The following is a 22,867-nucleotide window of genomic DNA, read 5'->3' on the forward strand; positions in this document are numbered from 1 at the left end:
CCTTGGCTATGTTATATCTCTGCCAGAACAAATATAGGTAGGACTGACTGCCCCGGGGCCTTCTGTATGGCAGGGAGCAGATGGCCCTGCAAATGTGGGTGGTAGGAGTTCTGTTTCCCCTCCAGTGAACTATGTTTTTCCCCATTACCTCCTCTTCCCCCATTAAACTAGATTCCAGCCCAGTTCGCAACCCTCCCTCATTTGGATCAGAGGAGCCTGTTTATTCAACTCGGAGGGTCACCCGCAGCCAGCAGCAGCCCACACCCGTGACTCCCAAAAAATACCCACTGCGACAGACCCGCTCATCTGGATCAGAAACAGAACAAGTGGTTGACTTTTCTGACAGAGGTTTGTCAATGGGACGGGGGAAATGTAGTAAGTAGGGCTTTAGCTGTACGCTGAATTAATTCTCAGAGGACGCAGGCCTATGCATGTTTAGACAGGAAGAAACCCTAAACGTCCAGCATTTCCCAGTGTGTCATGCTGGCAGGGGAATGTTGGGAACTTGTTTCTATATAAACATGCACAGGATTTCACCTTACAGTGCTCTTTGTTAAACTTCCTATACAGCAGGGCTGGGTAACTTGTGGCCCTCCAGATGTTTTAGCCTACAACTTCCATCAGCCCCAGCCAGTGACAAGGGATGATGGGATTTGTAGACCAAAACATCTGAAACTCTACACATTGTCTGTGCCTGCAGTATCTTATTGGTGCTTTATTGGTTTCGGATAGGTAGGTTGAGAGATAGTGGCTTAATGAAGCCTTGTACAAAGGGGAGGGGGCAGGAGAGAGAGAGGAAGCATAGTGATGACCAGCTGAAGCTCTTATTACAACACTTCTTCCTTAGGCTGCTTCTCTTTCTTTATCCTGAGATCACCATCAGAAGGACAATGTATATTACTTTTTGGGCCTGGTATTGCCACTTAGAAGTGGCTAAGGTGGAGGAATTCGTTTTCCAGTTTCTTGCACCTTTTTTAACATTGTCCTTTTACACAGACACTAAAAATGCAGCTGACCATGATGAATCCCCACCCCGCACACCAACTGGGAATGCCCCATCTTCAGAGTCCGACATTGATATCTCCAGTCCCAACATGTCTCATGATGAGAGCATTGCCAAGGATATGTCCATGAAGGATTCTGGGAGTGATCTGTCCCACCGTCCCAAACGCCGTCGTTTCCATGAAAGCTACAACTTCAATATGAAATGTCCCACCCCTGGCTGCAATTCTTTAGGTACAGTCAAACCTCCTGTGATCTGAGCTTTGATGCTTAGGGCCACCCATTACTCTTTCTGACTACTAGCTTTGGGTCTCCACAGGACATCTCACGGGAAAACATGAGAGACACTTCTCCATATCTGGATGCCCACTGTATCATAACCTTTCAGCTGATGAATGCAAGGTAACCTCTTCTCTGTGGGTATGTGGTGTGTTGGGAAAGCATTTGGGGGCATTGCAAGGGGAAGGGACAGAAGGGGAGAGGCTTCGGCACACCTTTCTCCACCCATTGCTTCTTCCTTACAAATTGCATCCCTTTGAGCACTCAATGTGACTGTAAAATGTGTTGCTTATCCCTTAACCCAGGCTCGGTAAGAAAAGTTTGTCGAAATTTTCTACTGGCTTGCAATTGTTGCCCTTGCTGCTGCTAAACAGTGTGAAACAAAGTCTTTATGCAGTTTAGATTGTGAATCCTTTGGAAAGATACTCAGGATTGCAAATGCTAGAGTCTTGGTGATGGTTTTTGGTCAAACTGTTAATTTTCAGGCTTTGCCCCAAAATGCCTCTACCAGAAGACATAACACCCCTCCAAGCATTTATTTGAAGCTGTGCTGAGGATATGTACCTTGAAAGTGGTTAAGTGATTTGAAAGTCAGATCCTTTGCCATTGCACTTAGTTCCACCTTTGAGCAGGAAATAAAACACTTGCCCCAGAGGAAATTATCCATTGGTATCCCAAGGTCCACCCTCTCAACATGCTTTTAATGGTTCAGATGAGCTACAAAATGAGTGAGTCAGCAGCTTGTATAGCCTGGATATCAAACTGTTTAATTTTAGTGCATTGAAATTAAGACATTCAAAATCAGTTTGTGGTTGCATTACCTCTGACGGTAAAGGAGGTCTGCACATAAGGTGATGCACTTGCACAAGACTTGCATCTTTCGATTTCTGCTTCATATCAGCCATAGATATGCTCCAAAAACAACCTAGTCCCTTTTTTCTTCCAAGCTTTAAAGACCATAGTAATGCAATTGTGTTTCATCCCACTTTTAAGACAAAAGCCAGAGCTACTCTGGGGAAGTAGGTGATGTGCTGACTAGAAGGAACAGCTCTTGTTCTCACACCCAGGGTAGAATCTAGGAGTGATGGGAAAGTGCCTTCCACACTCGGGCAGCTCTGAGCCAGCAAAGAGTGCTGCATGGGCCTTTCACCTAGCAGCAAGCCTCTTTTGGTGTTTCCCTTCCATTGGGAATGCCTTTTCCAACAAGAAAGGCAGAAGCAAGCACTGTGGCTTCTCCTTCTCTAGTCAGTGGAACAGGCTGGACTGGTCATCCCCTCGCTGCAGTATTATTTCCGGGAGGGTAGGGAAGGGATAGTGACCTAGAGACTCTTCAACACTGACTGATGCCAGAGGCTAGAATGCTGCCCCCTTCCATTCTGTAGCCCCAGGACATCCAGGTTCCTCCTGTGTCTCCAGGCTTGTCTCGCTGACTGTTGAATATAGTACACAAGGCCCACTTCTGGTGAATTGTCTTGTGCTCATGTTTCTCGGTGGAGGTGAAGTTTTATCACAGTCAGTCCTAGAAAATGTTCCCATTGAATTCTGCAAGAGGTCAGCTAAGGAAGATGCCATTCATGCTATTTAAAAATGCACCAAAGTATTTTTCCCTTTCTGCTGGCTTTGCAACATTACGTTTGGGATCACGTGCTGAAGATTCTTGGTTCAAGCAGTGTGACTTACACAGGAAGTTGAGCACTGGGTAAAGATCATGCCCTGCTCAGTCAGTTCTGGGTTGAGACTCTGTGACCCATAGCAATACCCTTCCTGTCTGCAAATTCCAGAGATGCCCAGGTTCAAGGCCAGCAATGCTTTAGCTCCCAGAAATGGTGACCCTTACCTGGATTGTGTTTAGGTGATTAAAACGAGAATTCACATGGTAAAGGGATGGGCAGATTGATATGATCTCTCTCTCTCTCTGGATTTCCAGGTGAGAGCACAGAGTCGGGACAAACAAGTTGAGGAGAGGATGCTGTCTCACCGGCAGGATGACAACAATAGACATGCTACCAGACATCAGGTAGGCTTCTTATTTTAAGATATTCCATTGACTGAAATGCTAGGGCTGTCTGTTTCCACTGATCATTATGTTTCAGACTTACCTGAAAGACCATCCAGAAATAATTCATTCTGAATGTATGTAGACTTTCATCCAACTGGACACTTTTCTGAGCAGTTTACATTCAGTTTTAAAAGTTGCTTTCTTCAAGAAATGAGAATACGTGTGTATTATATACTTAAAGTATATATATTTGTTTCATTATAACTCAAATTTACAACTTTCTCATCATGATCATATGATATGCCACTGGAGGATGGTGAAGGGTTTCCCTATTCTCCATTTGCTGTCTTCAGCAGTGATGATTTGCATGTGTGATGAGTATGTACATATGAATAGTCTTTCTTCCTAGCACAGTCCAATGCAGACTGGGCTCCTAGTTTGATGATGTAGAGCTGAACTGGGAAGAAATGCACTGAAGAAGATTTAGGGACATGGACTGCACATAACATCAACACATGGCTATTTAGCCCATGGTTAATCCAGGATTTAACTCATGCTCTGCCCGGGATTTGCCCTCCCCACAGTTTGTTTTCTCATGTCGTGAGGCCAGAGCACTCTTCCTAATTATTCACCCAGATACAGGCAATGAAAGTTTAAAGCCTTTTATTCTAAACAACTTCAAAGATACACAGGCGATTAATAGTACAGGAGCTATTAATGGTAGTTCTAAGCAACATGGTTGCCCCCTCCTTTCTGACCTATCTCAGATTTATGATGCACTCTTAACCCGACGCGAACGCCCCTCCCCACAAGGGTTAGATAAACTCCTTTCCGTCCTTCTTTGACTTTGTCTCTCTTCTAATTGGCTCAGACGCCGAAGTCTTCTCCTCAGCTGGGCATTCTGCATGGCAACAGGCTGTCCCACGGTCTGCTCAGCAATTTCTGCAGGCTGGACAAAACCTTCGTCAGAGTCAGGTGGGGGGAGGGGGCATTTGTGCTATGGGCACCAAGTAGAAATCTTCTTGCTCTAAAGCCTGACTCTCACTGGGAGCTTCTCTCTCTCTTACTCGTGCTAACGACTCCTCCGCCTCTAACGCCTCTGAGTTTTGCTTCTTTGCTCATTTCCTTCCTGATGCCTTCTCTTGCTGCATTACTGTCCCCATAGACAGGCAAATCAACCAACGTACAACCAATGTTCGAAAAAGCCCAAGAGTTTGCAACTCAATAACAGCCATATGTCTCATTTTTCTATTGTTAATGATTAACAAAACATGGTTTGTTAACATGGGCAGGTTCACGCATCATGACAACTCATAATTAAACTGCCCATTCCATGGATGGATGTTTTGTGTGAAGCCAGCCAGTGCAGCACTGCTGAATTTCATCCTGTTTTGCCATCCTGGAATGTTGCGCTATGCTCAGGATCATTTTGTTACTGCAGCTTGCAGTGGCTGGTCGGTATTGCAGGGCATAGATATGTTTTGGAGGAGCCCTGAATGCCCATTGGAGGACTTCCAGACAAGCAGACACTAAAGGGTTCCATGTTAAAAACCCGGTTTTGTGTGTGTGTAAGAAGAATGTAGCCTGTTGTGTTCGAAACGCAGTACAAGAATCCATTCCATTAGTACAATATACAGTTTGTCACTGCACGCGTGAGCGTCCAAATCTTTATCTCGAGTAAACTTTCGTGCCACATCATGCATCTGCCATTCCCTGCAGGGAAAGGGTGAAGTACTTTTCCGTACTGAGAGCCAGGGTGGTGTCGTGGTCGAGAGCGCGGGACTGGGACTCAGGCGACCCGGGCTCCGCCCCCGCTCGGCCATGGAGCCAGCTGGGTGGCTTGGGGCCAGTCGCAGGCTCTCAGCCCAGCCTACCCCACAGGGTGGTTGTTGTTGTGGGGGCAAGATGGAGGAGAAGCTGCCTTGAGCCCTTTGTAGGAAAAAGGCAGGATATAAATCGCAATATAAATAAATAAGTACTTTTCAGTCTAGTTGCCCTGCTTTGTGTTGGAAGGGACTCTAGGTTTGAACTGGCTCAGATTTTCTGTATTAATTCTCTGTCTTTTATCCTCTACATAGGCACCAACTGAGAGACAGTTGAGGTACAAAGAGAAAGTAGCAGAGATGAGGAAAAAGAGGAATGCAGGGCTGACCAAGGAGCAGAAGGAAAAATACATGGTATGGAAACTTCTTTCTTTACCCTCTCTGGGACATCCCTTAATGTCATGGCTTTGTAAGGTGTCATCCACATTGTATCTGCAAGGGGCATGATTTAATTTCTCACTGCATCCAGTCCCAAGGTTTTGGGATGGGCAAAACAGTGATTCAGAACTCAAAAGGAGCTGGGAAGCTGAGTTAAAGCCTTAAGTCTAGTTAATCTGAATTGGCATGTGAATTCCAGCCTCACTACTTCTCATCCCTTTACATGCATGGCACTCAGGCCTTCCTGTCCTTGGGTCCGGTGTGAGATCAGAGGTCAGAGGAGCCTTCACACCCAACTCCCTGCTCAATTCATAAAATCTGGAGGTAGAACACTCACAGGAGATGTTTCTCCAGCCTCTGCCCTGAAAACTCCCAGGGAGGGAGAGCTCACTCTCCCTTGGGTCCTTTGTTGCATTGTCAGACTTTCCCCCTGAGAAGTTGCTCCTGATATTCAAGTTGAATCTACTCTTCTGTAACTTAAGCCTGTCAGGTTTAGTCCTGCCCCATGTGACAGCCTGCAAGCTTTTGAAGAATGCTATCATGTCTTCTTTCAGACTTCTTAAGCTAAAGTTCCTTCAAACTTTTCTCAAGCTACTTCTTTTCCACATTACTGACCATCTTCATTCTCTTCCTCTGAACATGTTCCAGTTTGTCACCGTCCTTCTTAGGGTGTGGTGCTCAAAACCAAACAGTAACATCCGTTTCTCTTCATCTCTTTTATAATTCCCTCCTCTTCTGCAGGACTCAGCTCTTCCTATCCATGGACTGCATGCGAGCCCCCCATCTCACAAAACTAAACTTATACTTTGGTTAAAGCAGTATTTGCCAGTGTTTCTGTGGCCAGCAAAAAGGGGCAGGGGATGGTTCACGCTGGGGAGATGCATCTCTCTAAGGCTAGTTCATTTTTTTAAAAAAGTCTTCTGTTGTTGCGTCAGGAACACAGGCAAACCTATGGCAACACCAGAGAGCCTCTTTTAGAGAACCTGACCAGTGAATACGACCTTGAGCTATTCCGACGTGCACAAGCAAGAGCCTCTGAGGACCTGGTAAGTTAGTTTGGATTTGGTGAGATGTGTGCATACTCCTTGAGGCCAGCTTTCAAACCCAGTTGTGCTATTAAGAGAAGCATGAATTGCTGGATTTTGTCAGAATTAAATACATAAGGGCTAGAGGAAGGGAGTGAAGAAGGAGGGTTGATGAATGTTTTGTATTTGCCTTGTCTTAATAGACTGGAGCAGGTGTGGGGAACAGGAGGATCTCCAGATAGATTGGACTACAGCTTCCTGAATTCCTAAACCATTGGCCTTGCTCGCAGGGCTTCTGGGAGTTGAAGTCCAAAATATCTGTAGAACTACCTTCTGTGGTAGTCAGCAACAGTTCCATAAAAATAGATGAGTTCCTGCCCTCAGAGGCCTCCACTGTCTTAAGTTACACATGGCACAGAGGGGTAAAAAATAGTATAATAGTAAATCCAGGTCAGCTGCTACTGGAGGCATTTTGCAGGTAGCTTTCTTCACTTAGGGGTAGCTGCATGGGGAGGGCAGGAAAGGGTGGAAGCAAAATCCATGGAAGAGACATGGAAAGCCCAGCAGGGTGTAGAGCTTCCAGCCATGACTAGAATGCCTGCTGCTAATGGTAGCTGGGTTTCTTTTGGTGTCTGGGTATGCATAGACTTGAGAGTTGAGAAAGACACTGGCCCAGTTTGCATGATCATGGCGGCTTAAAAAAGCCATGGTAACTTGCTTAAGCCATAGTATGTGCTGGCTGCCATTTTCCTAACTAATTTGAAGGTTGTTTTCTCCTCCAACAAGCTATGCCAACTTGGTTCAGACAGCACACCAAGCTGTGCCTGGTCAAGTAATTTGCCAAAGGGCTCTCAGCATACACCAGTATGTGCTACCATTTAGGCAACCCACAGTGATGATCACATAAACTAGGTCAATGTTTAGAACTGAGCCCAAGTTTTGACAGCTGGACTCTTTGGGTGGCATGATTCTGAATTTTCCTGTGCTGTCATGAGGATGAAGCACTTGAAGAGAATGCAGTTTTTGTCTTAAGTTCATGCTATTACACATCTGTTCAATATACTGAGCTCTTGAGTGGGTTCCATTTTCCTGTTTCAGGAGCATCAGAACTCTTGACCCCAGCTTTTAAAGTTTGCGTGTGTGTGCGCGCGAGAGAGAGAGAGCAAGAGCGAGGAGTGAGGGCACGTGTGAGTGCTGCAAGCAAGTGCTTCTCTTGCTTTTACTAGCATGGCCTGTCTCAGGGGAACCTCAGAGCAGCTAATCCTGAGGAATTAGAGAAGGGCTGCTGTTACTGGCTACAGGGAGAGTACTACCAATGTATGGCCTGGTTTGCATGATCAGGCAACCCCTGGTTAGCAACCTGAGGGTTGTTTTGGAGCATGCCTGCTTGTACTTTCTGCTCAGGAAACGACAGTTTGTTGTTGGATTAAAACTCTGAGTTGCTTGACCTTCCACATTTGTTGGGTTGAAATGTCACAAGAACACTCCATGTTCCTCGGTGTTTCAGAAAACCACTGTGAGGCAGAAGTGGTGAGTGGTCAGGAGCTTAGGTTGCTCACTTCTGCATGGTGTCACACATTCCTGGATTGCTAGCCCTGGATCTGCAAGCCAGGTGTTTCCCTGCAATAGAAATATTTTCGGACAGCTTATAAATAGAGCAATAAGAGACTCTTGGAGGTGCAGCGCACCAGTACTTGGAAAGCTGGGGCCTCTATCTGGCATGTCCTTGACCAAGATGAGTGGCTCTGGGTTTGTTCAAGTTCATGCCCAGACCCTCAGCTTCATAGTGCCACAGCCTGCTCTTTGGGTCCTTTGTTGGGTGTGTCCACTGCAGCCCCTTCACTGGATTACTTGAGAGAGTTCTCTTTTCTTTGGGCTGGGGACTAGCAGGTATAAGAGACTTTGCTATTCCAACTGCGAATGAGTTTGAGTGGTTTTGTGGCAAATTATACCAGGGGAGAGTCTTGTGAGGAGTCTAATGCCTCTAAAGAATTGTGACAAATGTCACATGGTAGACTTATTTATTTGGAAATACATCAGTCCTTTTCAGATTTGTTCGATAGTCCAAGTAACATACCTGCAGCTTTCAACAAAACAGTGTGTTTATACTGTAGAAAGCCACTTAGATATATGCGGATGAAAACGGGCCAGCAGAAGCAGTCTTCTGCTCCACCTCCTGCATGGCAAGTCCTCTAGCCTTCTAAAATTGTGTGAAAGAGGGTTGCAGGGAATGACATGGGCTGTGGGGAAAGGAGACTCTTGTATGAACAGACCTTTCTGTCCACAGAAGACAGAGGCTGGGCCAAAGCCATTATTTAAAGAGTGCAAACAAAGGACATACAAAAATCATAGCAGAGCGGCAGGTAAAATTGGACTCTTCAATCTGTGGGAAAGTTTTGAAAGTGAAGCAACTTGTGTGTATCTTAAAAAAAACAAAACAAAGCCTGCCAATGGAAACTGAGTACCACTATAGTCAGACAGGGGACCAGTGTGTCAACTTGATGACAGGTGCACTCCAGAGATACAGGTTCTGCCAAAGGGCCTTCCAGGGGGGGATTTTTTTCCATACAGGGAAAATGGCAGACTTCTAAACATGAGTGCAGAGCTGGAGACACAGGTTTTAGATTGCCTGAGGCTTGAGCCAAGTTGCGTGATTCTTTGAAATTGTTTTTGCTTTGCTTTTACTTTTATAAACTCAAAGCAACCCAGGACAAGTGTTGTTTGGGAAGAATAAGCACAAGTAGGAAACTGCACCCCTTTCCTTCCATCTTTCCAGTCTTTTTTCAGGTCAAATCATACTCTAAAGATCTCTTTTCACCTGCAGTATAGCATGGACACCCCAACCCCCCAAATAAAAATAAAGTCATTTCCAGGGGAAGTTTGGAATGGAGATAAGGTCAAAGCACAGTGTTTTTTAGCCTCTCTTGACCTGCCCCTTCTCTGCTCAGAGGAGACCAGGTTGCTTTTAAGGTTTTTTTTTAAACCACAGGCAGAAGCTACCCAACGAAAACAGAGGGAAAGATAGTATTAGCTTGTGCAGCCAAGATGTATCCAGCCACACTATGCTCTAGTTCAGATGACATGACAGCCCATCATGGGTAACTACGCCATGGTAGCTTGTCAAATTGTCTGAACCCAAACTGCTTCCCACAGGATGACTTATTTTTCAGCAATAAACTACTCTGGCAACATAAGACTTGTTTTTTTCATATTTATTTATATTTCCATTTATATGGCACCAAATACTTAAAGTCCCCAGTTGTTTGGTCTATTACGTTCTGTCCTGTCATGTAAACCTAGGAAAACAATTTCATCATGAGTTGTGGGAATCTGCTAGTGAGCCTCCTGGCAAGAATGACACCCCCACCCCCGCAGCACTTTGCAATTTTGTCCTTGTCACCACCAGTGACAACCCTCCCCTGCCTCCCAGTGACCAAGGAGCACTTTGGAGCACTGACACTTTCTCACCACCCTTTTTTCAGTCTGAGGAAATTGCACAAATGTGCTGGTAATTTTTAATATTTTTGTTGAGTCTAGCAAGTGCTCTGTTACCACTGTCTGATATCTGAACCCATATCTGGTCAATTTCCTATTATGTTTCAGCCGTCAAAATGAACAGCAGTTGGGTAACTGACACAGACCACATATAGGCTAATTTGCATGTTCTTCCCAGGGTCCATTTGCCGAGCTGTCAGTTGAAAAGTACCTAAATGGGTGGAAATGGCAAAAAGTTAGTGCACCAAAAGGACTGGGACCAATATCTCCCCTTTGGCCATATGATCTCATTTTTAAATGTTGAAATGAAGCTTCTAAGGCTACACATATTAGACAGCTGAACAAGCACACTTATGCAAGTCCAACAAAAATCCAGACTAAACAATTAGAAATGCAATTGTGCAAATTCCTGGAGCCAACTTTTGTTAGAAAAATGCATCCCCAGTTGCTCATTCTAAGGCTCTGAAGTGGCAAAGTGGCAGAACAAGAAGGAGTAGCAGTTGGAGTGGGGAGGAGAAGACAAGAGGACACTGGGATACTGGCTGGAAGACCAAGCGGGGAAGGAAGGGGAGGACAGTGAATGAGTCTGATAGTCTGTTGGGTGCATTTCTCGCCCTATGTAGTTTATTTTCAGTGCTGCCTAATGGATGATGCATATCCGCCTTGTGTCTGAGCCAGTCTGTGTTCTTCGGGTAGAGAAGGGAGTTATTCCCCAAGTGCATCTGCTGAAAAGCACGGGGAGATCAAGTAGGTCCAGAAGCGGCTTCATTTTGAGAAATGTCCTTTCGCACAAGTGGCAACAGGTCCACTTGGAATCTGCCTCTTCACCTCACCTTGCCGTGTTTGGCTCTTGGCAACATCGGGATGAGTCAGACTTCTGAAAGCTATTGCCAGAGGTGCAGGGTGGATCCCTTGATTTCTCTGCCCATTATCACAGCTCATTTGATGCTTTTCTTGTGAAGTGCCCCTTCAGGTCCATGTTTCATGGAAAGATATGAGAGAGTTCCCAGGAACATAAATCAAGCAAATGGAGTGGTTCAAATTATTTTTAAAAGGACAAGTTACACTGCAGTGAAGAATTAACCATTGCTTTATCTTGGGGTGTTCTTCAGAGTGGACCATAGCTTACACAATTCTGTTTCAAAAGGAGACCTATAATATTGGTCCTTTCATTCAGCCAGATGCAAGGAAGGGCTGATGCCCCCTGTTTTGGTAGCAATGAGGCACTGAGTTAATGGTGGACAATTTCTTTAGATCTGTAGCACATTTCATCGGAAATATAGCCAAAACATGTGCTCTTTCCCCCAACCCTTCTGCATCATTCATGTCTTGGGGAGGGAGCATTTTTCCTGGGCTGCTGCCCTGCCAGATTTCCTGTCCCCAACGGCTAACTGTGATCAGAGCTTCACAGTGCATCAGATTAACCACCATCCTGCCAGGGGATCATAATTTACCTCCTGCTTCCTCCCTTCCTACCGCTCTGTTCCTCTCCCTCAGCAAAAATATGAAAAGAATAATGAATGCCATTTTTACTTACCCCCATGCCACCATTACCCCTTTTCTCTCTTTGGGAAGTATGTGGGGAGAGTAGCTTCTTTGTAGTGAGGCTTGGTAATTAAATGGAAGCACCAGTGTCTTCCTTCAGGTATTTTTTAGTGAGTACTAAGGCATGTTCAAAGCTCATGAAGCCCAGGTGCTGCTGGTAGCTTTTGCTGTACTCTTCTCCCTTCATAATCCCCTGTACCTCTCATTCGTGCTGCTCAGGCGAATGGCATGAATGAGGCCCACCCACACAGGGCACCCTGGTTGTGACACAGAGAAACCAGATGATGCCTGAAAAGAAGCAGAAAATAACTCCAAGTGCTTGTTTGCACATGGATTAATATATCTTCAGAAGCTGTTTGACATGACTTGTCTATCATGCAATGCAGGAAGGCATAGGTTGTTTGAGGGTTAAACAACTCTCAAATAACCCCTAAAACTAGTCATGGTTAGTTGAAGGGTGACTAACCCTCAGATAACCCTTGCTACCTGGGTTTGCCCAGTACAGTAAGGCAGCCTGGCCTAGTAAATTAGCCCATAACGGTTTGTCATGTTGTACAAGCCAGATATTTGAATGCTTGTCTTTTATCATCAGAAAAACTAAAGCTGTAGAACCTTTGCATGTGTGGTGCGGTAATGGGAGAGGTTATGCAACCTTTGAGAAGATTTTAAAACTTCGTTGGTTTGCGTAATTTTTGTTTACCACAGCTGTATTCCAAAGGGGTGTCAGGCAACTGGCTGGGGAGGATTAGGGAAGGCAGAGACTGCATCTGTTGGCTAATATAGGGTGAAGAGAAAGTAGATCTCCAGATGCTTGGACCTCAGCTCCCAGCATTTTTCAGCATTGGTTAACCCAGCAAGGGCTTCTGGGAGGTGAAGTCCAAAACGGCTGGAGCTCTACACTCTGGCCACATATGCTGTAGTGGACAGCTTTGCACCCAGTGGAGTTGGATCTGGGCTGATCTCAGCTGCAATCTTGTATGTGGGAGTAAATTTAGTCAGGTGGACATCTGAGTAGACATGTATCAGTTTCTGCTGTAAGTTGAACTTGGGCTTCATTGAAATCAGCAGGACAAATGCAAGTGATTTCAGTGGGAATGAAGTGCAGCTAACTTAGGCCTGATGAAATCCTAGGTGATTGATGCTGCATTTTACAAGTTGTAGAACTCTGCTTCCTAAGAATATAATTTTCTTTTTTATTTAAAAAAGTTAGGTTCTTGGCCTTAAGGCTAAAAATAAAAAATCCAGTTATACATGTGACAACTAATATTTCCAATCATCAGACTATAACAATTACATCTTTTATAACTCTTTGCTGTTCCTCTTACTCATGGATTAATGATACAGATGAAGCAGCAGAATATACAGGTTCCAGTGTCACTTATACAGGATGTAAGGTTCTGCTCTTTTTGAGGATAGCTTATTATTCTGCAGAGGTTTTGGGGATATGATTTCAAGACATTTCTGCCTATTTCTGTTAAGCCTTTTGAAAACCAACACAAAATACTAGTTTCTCTTTGCTCTCAATAGGAGAAACTGCGACTTCAGGGCCAAATCACGGAAGGCAGCAACATGATCAAGACAATTGCTTTTGGCCGCTATGAGCTGGACACCTGGTACCATTCTCCCTACCCAGAGGAGTATGCGCGGCTAGGGCGCCTCTACATGTGTGAGTTCTGCCTCAAATACATGAAGAGTCAAACTATACTACGCAGGCACATGGTAAGCCCCTAAATTAGCATCTTATGGGACAAAAAGGGCACAATCCCATGCATTGTTTTACAGCCCCAGCCGGGGAGCTGTAAAACTTTTTTCAGTCTAAACATACTACAGGTTGCACCCTTAATCACACAGTAAATATTTGTTAGCTGTATCACAGATTTCTCCAGGGGCACACATTTTCTCTCATTGTAAAAATAGCACTAAGTACAGCCATTCTGGACTGCAGCCTACCAGGCTGCATGTTTTGAAATCTCTCCCCACCATTTGTTAAAAACAACATACAACTTGCCTGAACAAAGAAAGCCAGCATCTCAGCAAGGATGCTAGACATTAACTTTTCTCCTTGATGGGCTAGAGGTCTGTGTGCAAGGAGTTTGTTTATATGGGGAAGCACTCCGATTAGCAACCCCGCCGCCCCCGCATCTGAAGGGGTGCAGTCCCAGAAGGGCTGTGTCCCATGCAGTTTCTTAAGATTTTAATTGCTTCTTAACTGTCAAAAAAGTACTCCCCAGGAGGTGATGAGGAATTGTGGCAGTTGAGCACAAGTTGTTTGCATCTGTTTACTCCTTCCTGTGGGCTCAACCCATCACTGGAATAAGGATCCCAAAACTTCTTCAAAATTGAATTTGCCCCTTGAGTGCAAGAGATTCAATGCCCCACCTCTATATAATCCCTTATGGACTAGAAGCATGTGCCTTTCATATGAGCCTGGCAACATCTAAAGGAAAAGAAGGTGACCTACATTCCCCAGGCTTACTTTAATGCTTGGTAAAAATCTTCCTCCTTTGTTCTTCGTTTTAGTGAAGAATTTATAATTTACACCTCACCTATAAGCCAAACTAGCTGAGGCAGGTCTTTATTCCCCTAATGCCATATATCTCAAGGCAATTTTCACTGTCTTGCGAAATAAATTTATGACATAAAAAAAGCTTCATTTTCTTTGTCGCATCTTTCCAGAATTCCCTCGGTTGTTGGAAGGCGATAGAAAGAGCTTAAAGTTTAGACCCTAGGAGTGCAGTCTAGCCAGTTTCAAATTGTGTTGAGGCCAGGGGATTTGGGACTATTGAAAGACTTTCCATTGATTTCAGTGGGACTGTGTGCATGTGACATTCTCTGGAAGGCACCAAAGAACCCTTTTGATGTAACTTCCCAGAAACTCAACAAAATATTGTAAGTTGAAGCCATTCAACTCTTCCTCCTGTTTTCAGAAAAGGAAAGGAAACATTTATAGTGTTTGGGCATCCCCATTGACTGGGTTCACATGATACAACAATCAATTGTGAAATTGCTATCCACAATGGGTTGTCGTGTCATGTGAATCCAGACCAGTCCCTGCAAGATGGCTTGTGTGGGGGCAGCAAGCCATCCTGACAACCTGTGGACTGTTCTTGGCTGTCATACCTATGGTGGGCTGTTGTGTTATCCTGACCCAACCCCATTGTGGTGATCAGCTGTCAGCTTACTTGGCAGGAGCAGTAAAGCCCCCTTGCTGCTCTTGCCAGTTGTGCCTGGATACCTGCCACTGTCAGCTGGTCCAGAAGTGCCCAAGTGGCATTTGTGGGCAACTAGCCCGAACTTCCCACTTATCACAATCAAGAACCATTTTGGGCTTACTACAGCTTTTATACTTTTAACATGTTTCCCTTCAGATTGTGAAAGCTGGTGTGAAGCTGCTTTTTGTGACTGCCACTGTGACAGCTATGGATGGTTTATTCAGAGTGAAGCAGCAGCGCCTTGGAGGGGATGTTTGATTGCCAAGCATTTTTCCCACTGTGGGAGTGAACCTATCAGTTGTCCCTATATTGCCTGTGAATGGTTTTGACTTTGTGCCTGGTGGTCATATGAATTGGTTGCCTATGACCCAAACACTCTACAGTTATCCGAGTCAACTGGCATTGTTTTGGTTTGATGTTAGGTTCCCTGTTCGGTCGTGATTCAGATGCAGATCTGTACTTGTATAAGCATGCAACCTCAGTGAATAACCCCATCCCTCCTCCCTGAGCTGCTGTTTTGTTACTGCAGCCTTCCTCACTCAGTTGCCCTCCAGATGCCTCAGGCTGCAGTCCCCATCATCCCCAACTAGTCTTGGAAGAAAGCTACTTTTCCTTTGCCTTGAGAGGCCTCGTCGCCAAACCTTGCCCCTTCCATCTTCCATTCAGGTGGGCACTGCACAGTCTTGACTGGCTTTCCCTAATTTGGTACCCTTCAGCCACGTTGGACTACAACTCCCAGCAACCCCCAGGCAGCCATGTGTGACTGGAGGGCACCAGGTTGTTTTCAAGACAGGCCAATCCCAGGCCAACTTTCTGAGGTGGGCACGACTTGCCTCATCACCCTTGTCGATCACAGCTGCCTTCTGCCCCCTCTAACCGAGGGATTGGTCTGTTTGCTTGTGGGCCAGGGGTGGGGGCCAATAACAGACCTGTTTTATTCTAATCAGAAGGCAAACAAATCCTTGCTACTGAAAGGCCCATATAATGCCAACTAGATGATGGTATGACTGTGAAGGATTCTGGGAAATATATAAAAACTTTATGAGAAAGAAGGCTTATTAAATTTGGAAGAAAAACATGACTGGATTGTTGTCTAGTACAGGAACAGAACTTGCTGTGGGCAGCTAATAATATTTGATCTGTACCCATCTTGATAGATTGGCTGTTCTTGCCCCATGCTGAAAGGGCACTTTGTCACTCAGCATCACAGAGCAGAAAAGGTGTCATTGCTTCTGCTGTAACTTGATTGTATCCACTGTCCAATAACCTTTCCTTCCTCTTTCAATTCTTTCTTGCTTCTCCATGTTTCCAAAGTCGCTTGTTACATTTGGTAAGCTGTTTTCATTGTAGCATTTGTCTCTTTGTTCCCCATAGGCAAAATGTGTCTGGAAGCACCCTCCAGGTGATGAGATTTACCGCAAAGGCTCCATTTCGGTGTTTGAAGTAGATGGGAAAAAGAACAAGGTAATATCTTTATCTGGAGTTGACAGCTAGGAAGAAAACTTGTCCAATGCATTGCCTTTTCAGGAGGCAATTCAGGTGGCTGGGCTTGGAAGCATTTTGCCATTCTCTCTTGCCTAGCTCTGAAAAATCTCAAGGTTGCAATATTGGTCTAATCCTTTCCTAGCCTGAAGCTGTTTGGATCTTTCCCCATTTTCCCTAACCTTTGGCCAAACTGGCTGGGATGGCCATGAGCTGTAGTCCAAAACACCTAGAGGGCATCAACTTGGGAAGGCCCTTGCCTTTTAGTGACATTAGACTTCAGTAATCCAGCTTAGAGAACTCAGCCATGTCCCCAATATAATTCTGCTCAGCTATGCAACCTATTCTCCTTTTCAACTGGAATATGGGTTCAAAGAGGCAGATTTGGACTAACAGGGTTGAAACAGGCTCCTTGAAGGTGAGCGAGGGTGGTTTCCTGGAGCGTTTTCTGCTGTCCAAATCCCATTTTGGGGATGACTGCTTGAGAGCCTTCCCAGAAGGCATTCTTCCCAGAAGGCATTCTTCAGGGGCTTTTTGAGCTGAAAGAGATTTCTCGGCCCTGAGCTCGGGGGCCAGATTCTGCTTGAAAGAAGTCCTTGGGGCCACATTCCAGTGGTGAAGCCAAAGGGGTATGGCTGGGGTCAAAGGTCTAAAAGATACCAGCCTATTGTAGCTTAAAGCTCTTATTGCCAGTAGCTAAACCTTAGAAGCAGCCTTTCAACCTTTTAGAATTGGGGTAGGCTGAGTGCAGAAAAGCCAAGAAGCCACCCAACAATCAGTGACTGGGGGAAAGAACTGTAACCCCAGAAACCCCAAGAGGGTCATGTTGGGACTCACACTTGAGGATGCCCACCTGTGTTGTAGCTTTTCTGGACTTCAGCCCTACAAGGTCTTTTCCCTCCCATCAGCTGTTTCCTCATCTTTCCATCTACCTCTCCTGTGCTCTGCTTGGCTTTGGAATCCACATGCATTCTGCTTTCTCAAATGTTGGATCTATACATGCAGCAGCACAAAGGAGCAGAGTCCAGAAAGGGGCGAATGTGTTCATACAGCTTCATGCTGCCGGTGGGGAATTATTCTTGTAAATGCTTCTCTGAAAGTAAAATAACTAGTTCCCAGCTGGAAGAGTGCTGCTCTAACATTTCCCATGCTGGGCTGCTGTCAAATTGGAAGGAGTTTGCCGAGGAAGCGTGCAAAAAATGGTATTCTCTTGTTGCTGGCTTGAATCTGTGATTCCTCTCTCCCAAGCATGTCTTCTATCCATCCTTCCACTTTCACCTTTTTTCCTTCAAGGATCCCAAGGCAGCTTGCATTGTCTCTCTCCTCTTCCTTTTATCCTCATAATAGTCCTGTGAGGTCAGTTAGATAGAGAATCTGTGACTGGCCCACAGTCACCCAATGAGTTTCATTGGCTGAGTAGAAACGAGGGTCCAGATCTCCCAAGTTCTAGTCTAACTTTCTAGCCCAATGCGTGCTAACTCTCGTTTAACCTTTGTACCATGTGTATTTCTGATTTCTGGGGTTGTATTTACAGTTATTATATAAACCCAGTACTCTGTTGCAAAGCTATGAGCTCTGATGGACGTCTTGTGGTATAGTCATTACACTGTGATAGCCACCTTTGGTTTCTTGCAAGTGGCAAAAAGGCAGGATATAAATACGATCACAAAAGCATTAAAATAGGAACAGATATACCAGTGTTAGCATCCAAAATCAGTCTTCCCCACCCTGGGGGCCCTCAAAGGCATTTGAACCACAACTCCCAGAATTCCCATCCAGCAGGGCCATTGACTGGGAATTCTGGGTCTTACAGTCCAGCTGTGTCTGGAAGGCACAGAGTTGGCGAAGGCTATCCTAAATAGCCAGTGTGTGTTCAAATGTATGCTTTGGAAAGGTTAGATTTGAATGTTCCATTTCAGTTCTTTATGCTGGTCTTTTCTGATGTTTGCTTTCCATTTTTCACAGGTTGCAAAGTAAGGGGCAGCAGTCTCCTTTGTTATTAAGAAATGCAGGTTGTGGGGTTAGCTTAATTTATGACTTGGCTTCACTATTTGAACCATCTGGAGCAAACTGCATTGTGCTACTGCATGGGAGTCCTCTCTTGGTGGTTCACTATTTTTGTAGGATAGTTTGTGGTGGTTTGGCCTTGCAACAAGAGTTTTGAGGCTGCTACTCCCACCTCCCAATCTTGGGATGCACAAGTGGCTTAATACTACCTCTGATCCTTCTAGATCTACTGCCAGAACCTGTGCCTCCTGGCAAAGCTCTTCTTGGACCACAAGACTCTGTATTACGACGTTGAGCCCTTTCTCTTCTACGTCATGACAGAAGCGGACAACACTGGCTGCCACTTGATTGGCTATTTTTCCAAGGTTAGGAATGCTGCTTGAGGTCTACTGCACAGGCAGGGCTTTCTCCGTTGTTTGTGCATCAAGCCAAATGGGCGCATGGTGACTGGCCTTGCTTTGAGCCTGACAGTGGGAGGATGACTTAGTCAAGCCCTGCACTTCTCTGGGATGGTTCAAAAGCAGGGCAAAGAGCTGGTTCAGGCAATCTAATTTACAGGGGCAAGCAAGCCTAGAGTTCAAAGGTACAGACAAACTCAGCACGGGCCGGGGTTATCTCCCCAGGTAGAAAAAGGCAAGGGTTGAGTAGTAGACAGGGCAGCAGGGTGTTTTGAATCCTCCCTCCCTCCCTCCCTCCCTCCCTCCTCAAGGCTCAAGACTAGGGCTAAGGCAGGAAAAGGGGGGGGGGGCAGAGCCAGCAACTACTATTCTTCAGCATGTAAGCAGCATTGAGAACACACATGATCTTGAACAGGCACAGTATTGACAGGCAAGACTCCTAGACCAAAGGTACATTGCCAGTGCGACTGTTTCCTCCTGTTTGGAAAATGGAAGGCTGCTGCTGCTGCTTCCAAGTGCACAGACCTGCTGCAAAGTGTAACGGTCTGTCTCAAGATGCTTCTTTGCTTTCCAGTCGTGACTGCGAGATCATGATGACTCCTTCAACTGCACACAATGTTCTTTGTTGCCCATCTTTTCCCTCGCATGGAAAATTCAAGGTCTCCGCAAAGTCTGGCGTAGTCAATTGTGTCTGGGTTTTTACAGAAATTGAGAGCTCTTGCCTCGCTGCCTAAGTAGCACTTCTTGACAATTTGCCATGACACACATGCTCAACATGAGTACTGCGGCAGTGCTTCAAGAGGATGCGGCTCTGGTTTGTTTGCCACCCGTGCTGCACTGGGCTCCGGCGCCGAAAACAAGTCGAGTGAGCTGAGCACCAGAAAGAGCTTGAAGAGAAGCATGCAAGGGATGAAGGGCATAGATGTGAGAGGGAAAGCAGCTGCCTCCTCCCACCACCCAGCTGGCTTCTTCAGCTGACAAACCCCAGACTGAACTCGTTTGGTTTTCTTGCGGAGGCAGTTGTGAAACCTTGTTGTTCATGCAGATGAGCAGCTTATTGCAGCATTCCTTTTGAGGAGTTTTTCTCAATACAGTCATGAGCACAAGAATAATTTTCCCCACGTATCATGCTGTTCCTTGTCCCTGAAGGTTTCTTGGTAATTGTGCTCAGGACCACTGACTAGTCCATGCTGTGTGTTTCTCTCTGTGGATTGCCATTGAACAGTTTTTTAAAAACTGTGGGGCCTGGAAAGAACTCTGACTGCTGCACAGCATAGTCGTGAAACTGGGTGAGGAGAGGTTGAGGTATTTCATCCCGTCTATGTAGTGCAACATCATTTGCCAGAAAGGAAATGGGTACATTTGCCCTCAGCCCAGGCTGAGTAGATTATTCTCTGACAGATCCAGACTGTACATTAGTCGAGATGGCCTGTTCCAGACATGGGTCCTGTCAGAATTGCAATCTGTACATGAATGTTCGTACCTGTGTTAGCATGGCTGATGAGTTCACAGTATGTAATGCGCTCTTGAAAAATAACTGCCTTCCACTTACATGTGTTGTGTTCTGTGCAGATGTGAAGGATGGTGTTACCATTAAGATGGATAACTTTATCTTCCACTCTTGCAGTTTCTATGACAAATAATTTGAAATGTGTTCAACATCCAGGCAGACTTGTTGGGAGATGGCCATCAGAGCCAAATGACACCCAACTTGAGTTTTGCCTTTATGGGCTGGGATCCAGAGAGCTTTCTTTGCTGGCATGCAGATATTAGAGAAGTGCAAGGCAAATAGCTTTCTTGAACATGTAGAATTAGTTGTGGGGGGAAATTGGATCATAGGCTTCCTGTTTTAATCTGCTTAAAAAAATCATATGTGTGAGCTAGATATCTGACTTTTGCCATGTCCCTTAATGGTTATACTGTTTGCTTCCAGGAAAAGAACTCCTTCCTCAACTATAACGTTTCCTGCATTCTGACAATGCCTCAGTACATGAGGCAAGGTTATGGCAAAATGCTTATCGACTTCAGTAAGTATAGATGTGTGTGTGTTTAATAAAGTAGCTCACAAATATGTGGCAACCAGATGCTGGAATCTAAGTGCAGTCAAAAATAGAACGCTTGTTATCTCCGTGATAGAACTGAGCAGTGCTGTTGTTTTTTATACTGCTACATTGTGCTGTGCTGAAGTTCGTAAGGAAGGGGTGCAGAATCTCTTTTAGCACTAGGATCAAAATCCATTTTGGGGCAGCTGTCAGGAGCCATGTTACCCTGCTGGGTGGGGGGCAGAAAATCCCAAATACTGACAGATTTTAATGTTAAAGTTCTTAACTGCTAGTCAGTAAGCATTAACAAAACCATTTCAGCTTTTTAGAGAAGAAAACCTGGGTGAAATCTGGGAAATCACAAAACAGTTGATGATTCAGGAGAAAGCGGATGGGGCCAGAAGAAGTAGGAAGTCTGGTCCACTGGACACTGCAAGTAGGCTAGATTTGATCCCTGGGCCTCAAGTTTTGCACCCCTGTCCTAAAGGCTACTGGATGCATATAAACATGGCAATCCCGATCTGGTTGACAGGCAGTGGCTTTCCTGCTTAGTAAACTTGGGTGCCTCTTATTCAGATTAAAACTAGAGCCACCCCAAAATAAGTAGTAGCTTCCACACACCCAGGGCATGCTCTAGGTAAGCTGGCATACACAGGTTTGTGAATTCAACATCTTTTAAAGCTCCGTGGCAGGTACCGATGAACTTAAATCACAGGTGGGCACCTTACAGCCCTCCAGCTAGAGCTCCCCTCCTCTCTGGCTGCTCAAGCACTGATGAGGGGTCATGGGAGTTGTAGGCCAAGGCATTGGTGGAGAGGGACACACGTTGGGCTCGTCTGGCTTATACAGTGTGTAAGGGGTAGGGTCTAAAGGAAAGTAGAAGTGAAGGTTCATGCAGTTGGGCCTATGGGTGAGGGCAGCTTGAGGCAGGGAATGTTCATATGTCAGCTGAAAACACCTCCCGCCCCTGCGCACAAGGGGTGATGAAGGGCCTGCAGCCTGAGGCAGGGGCTTTAGGGTGGAGGGTGCCTCTCCCATCTTCAGAGCTGCATGCCCTCCTGCACCTCATAGCTGTAAGATACTCGGGTTCAGGGCTGGCTGCCATCGAGTGCTATAAAACACAGCAGGGATGTTGGGAGCATAATCCTGTTCCCCTGAACTCGTCCCTCCCCTCGATCTTGAACAGCGCTAAAAGAGCTCCTGTTTCAGTCTGTCTTGAGCCATGACCAGGAGCAGCACCTTGATCGGGTGGAAGGCACTGCAACATCTTGTTGCACAACCTGCCTCTCATTTTCAGCATATTCATTTACAAACATCTCAACACAGAAAGTACAAGCCATAATGGGAGCAACCAGAGCTCCTTGCATGCACCAATATTGAGCAAATATCAATAGACTTACCCCTACTTAAGTCAGCGTACCCCCGTTTAGATGTTGTAGGCTCCATTAGCCCCAACCAGCAAGGCTGGTTGTGGGGGATGCTGTTTTGGAGTTGTAGTCCAAAACTTTTGGAGGGCCTCTGACTGAAGAAGGCTGCCTTAAGTGTTCTGCAAGCATGTTGATCACTCAGCCAGTTTCTGTCTTGCACTGATTTTTGACTGCTCCAAATCCTAGCACTGAATGACTTGTGAGAACATTTGCCTTCCGTTGTTCCAGTGCCCAGGAAAGGTATCTGAAACCCTGGGTGGTAGTGAGTGGCCTGACCAAGTGTATATGGGTGTGGCAGGGAGAGCAGATGAGGCTGCTTAAACCGAGCTCTGAAGAATTTGCTTCATTCTCTTCCTCAGGCTATTTACTCTCCAAAGTGGAAGAGAAGGTTGGCTCCCCAGAAAGGCCCCTCTCAGACCTGGGACTCATTAGCTACCGTAGTTACTGGAAAGAAGTTCTTCTGCGTTACCTGCATAACTTTCAAGGCAAAGAAATCTCCATCAAAGGTAGGGTCTGATTCCACTGCCCCAGTGCATCAACAGCAAATGGCACCCGTTCTTGTTTTAAACAGACCTGTGACTTGACTTTTAAGCTTGCTTGATGCAGTTTTTCTTTGTACAATCGGACAAAAGACAGGGACTCTGCTCTTCTAGAGGTTCACCCACAGCTGTAACTGAGTTTGGGCAGCTGCTAAAATAGTCTCCCTACCCCATCTACAGGCAGCATTGGTTGCTTCAGTTTTACCATATAATG

General features: G+C 45.6%; 1 protein-coding gene across 3 annotated transcripts in view; it reads left to right on the forward strand.

The window, feature by feature from the left end:
• KAT7 (lysine acetyltransferase 7) overlaps positions 1 to 22,867 on the forward strand; it is a 41,319-nt gene that overhangs the window by 10,956 nt on the left and 7,496 nt on the right. For all 3 annotated transcript variants that reach the window (XR_006416125.1, XM_044444593.1, XM_044444594.1), the window contains 11 exons: positions 172 to 348; positions 997 to 1,236; positions 1,322 to 1,404; positions 3,209 to 3,298; positions 5,359 to 5,457; positions 6,417 to 6,527; positions 13,074 to 13,265; positions 16,133 to 16,222; positions 18,472 to 18,612; positions 20,579 to 20,672; positions 22,474 to 22,620. Coding sequence is in view for 2 of the 3 variants with exons in the window: in XM_044444593.1 (XP_044300528.1) it covers positions 172 to 348; positions 997 to 1,236; positions 1,322 to 1,404; positions 3,209 to 3,298; positions 5,359 to 5,457; positions 6,417 to 6,527; positions 13,074 to 13,265; positions 16,133 to 16,222; positions 18,472 to 18,612; positions 20,579 to 20,672; positions 22,474 to 22,620 (1,464 nt within the window). In the remaining variant the exon portion in view is untranslated. The remainder of the gene's footprint in view (positions 1 to 171; positions 349 to 996; positions 1,237 to 1,321; positions 1,405 to 3,208; positions 3,299 to 5,358; positions 5,458 to 6,416; positions 6,528 to 13,073; positions 13,266 to 16,132; positions 16,223 to 18,471; positions 18,613 to 20,578; positions 20,673 to 22,473; positions 22,621 to 22,867) is intronic.

This window comes from Varanus komodoensis, unplaced genomic scaffold, assembly GCF_004798865.1.
Source record: "Varanus komodoensis strain SLA01 unplaced genomic scaffold, ASM479886v1 scaffold45, whole genome shotgun sequence".
Classification (NCBI taxonomy): domain Eukaryota; kingdom Metazoa; phylum Chordata; class Lepidosauria; order Squamata; family Varanidae; genus Varanus; species Varanus komodoensis.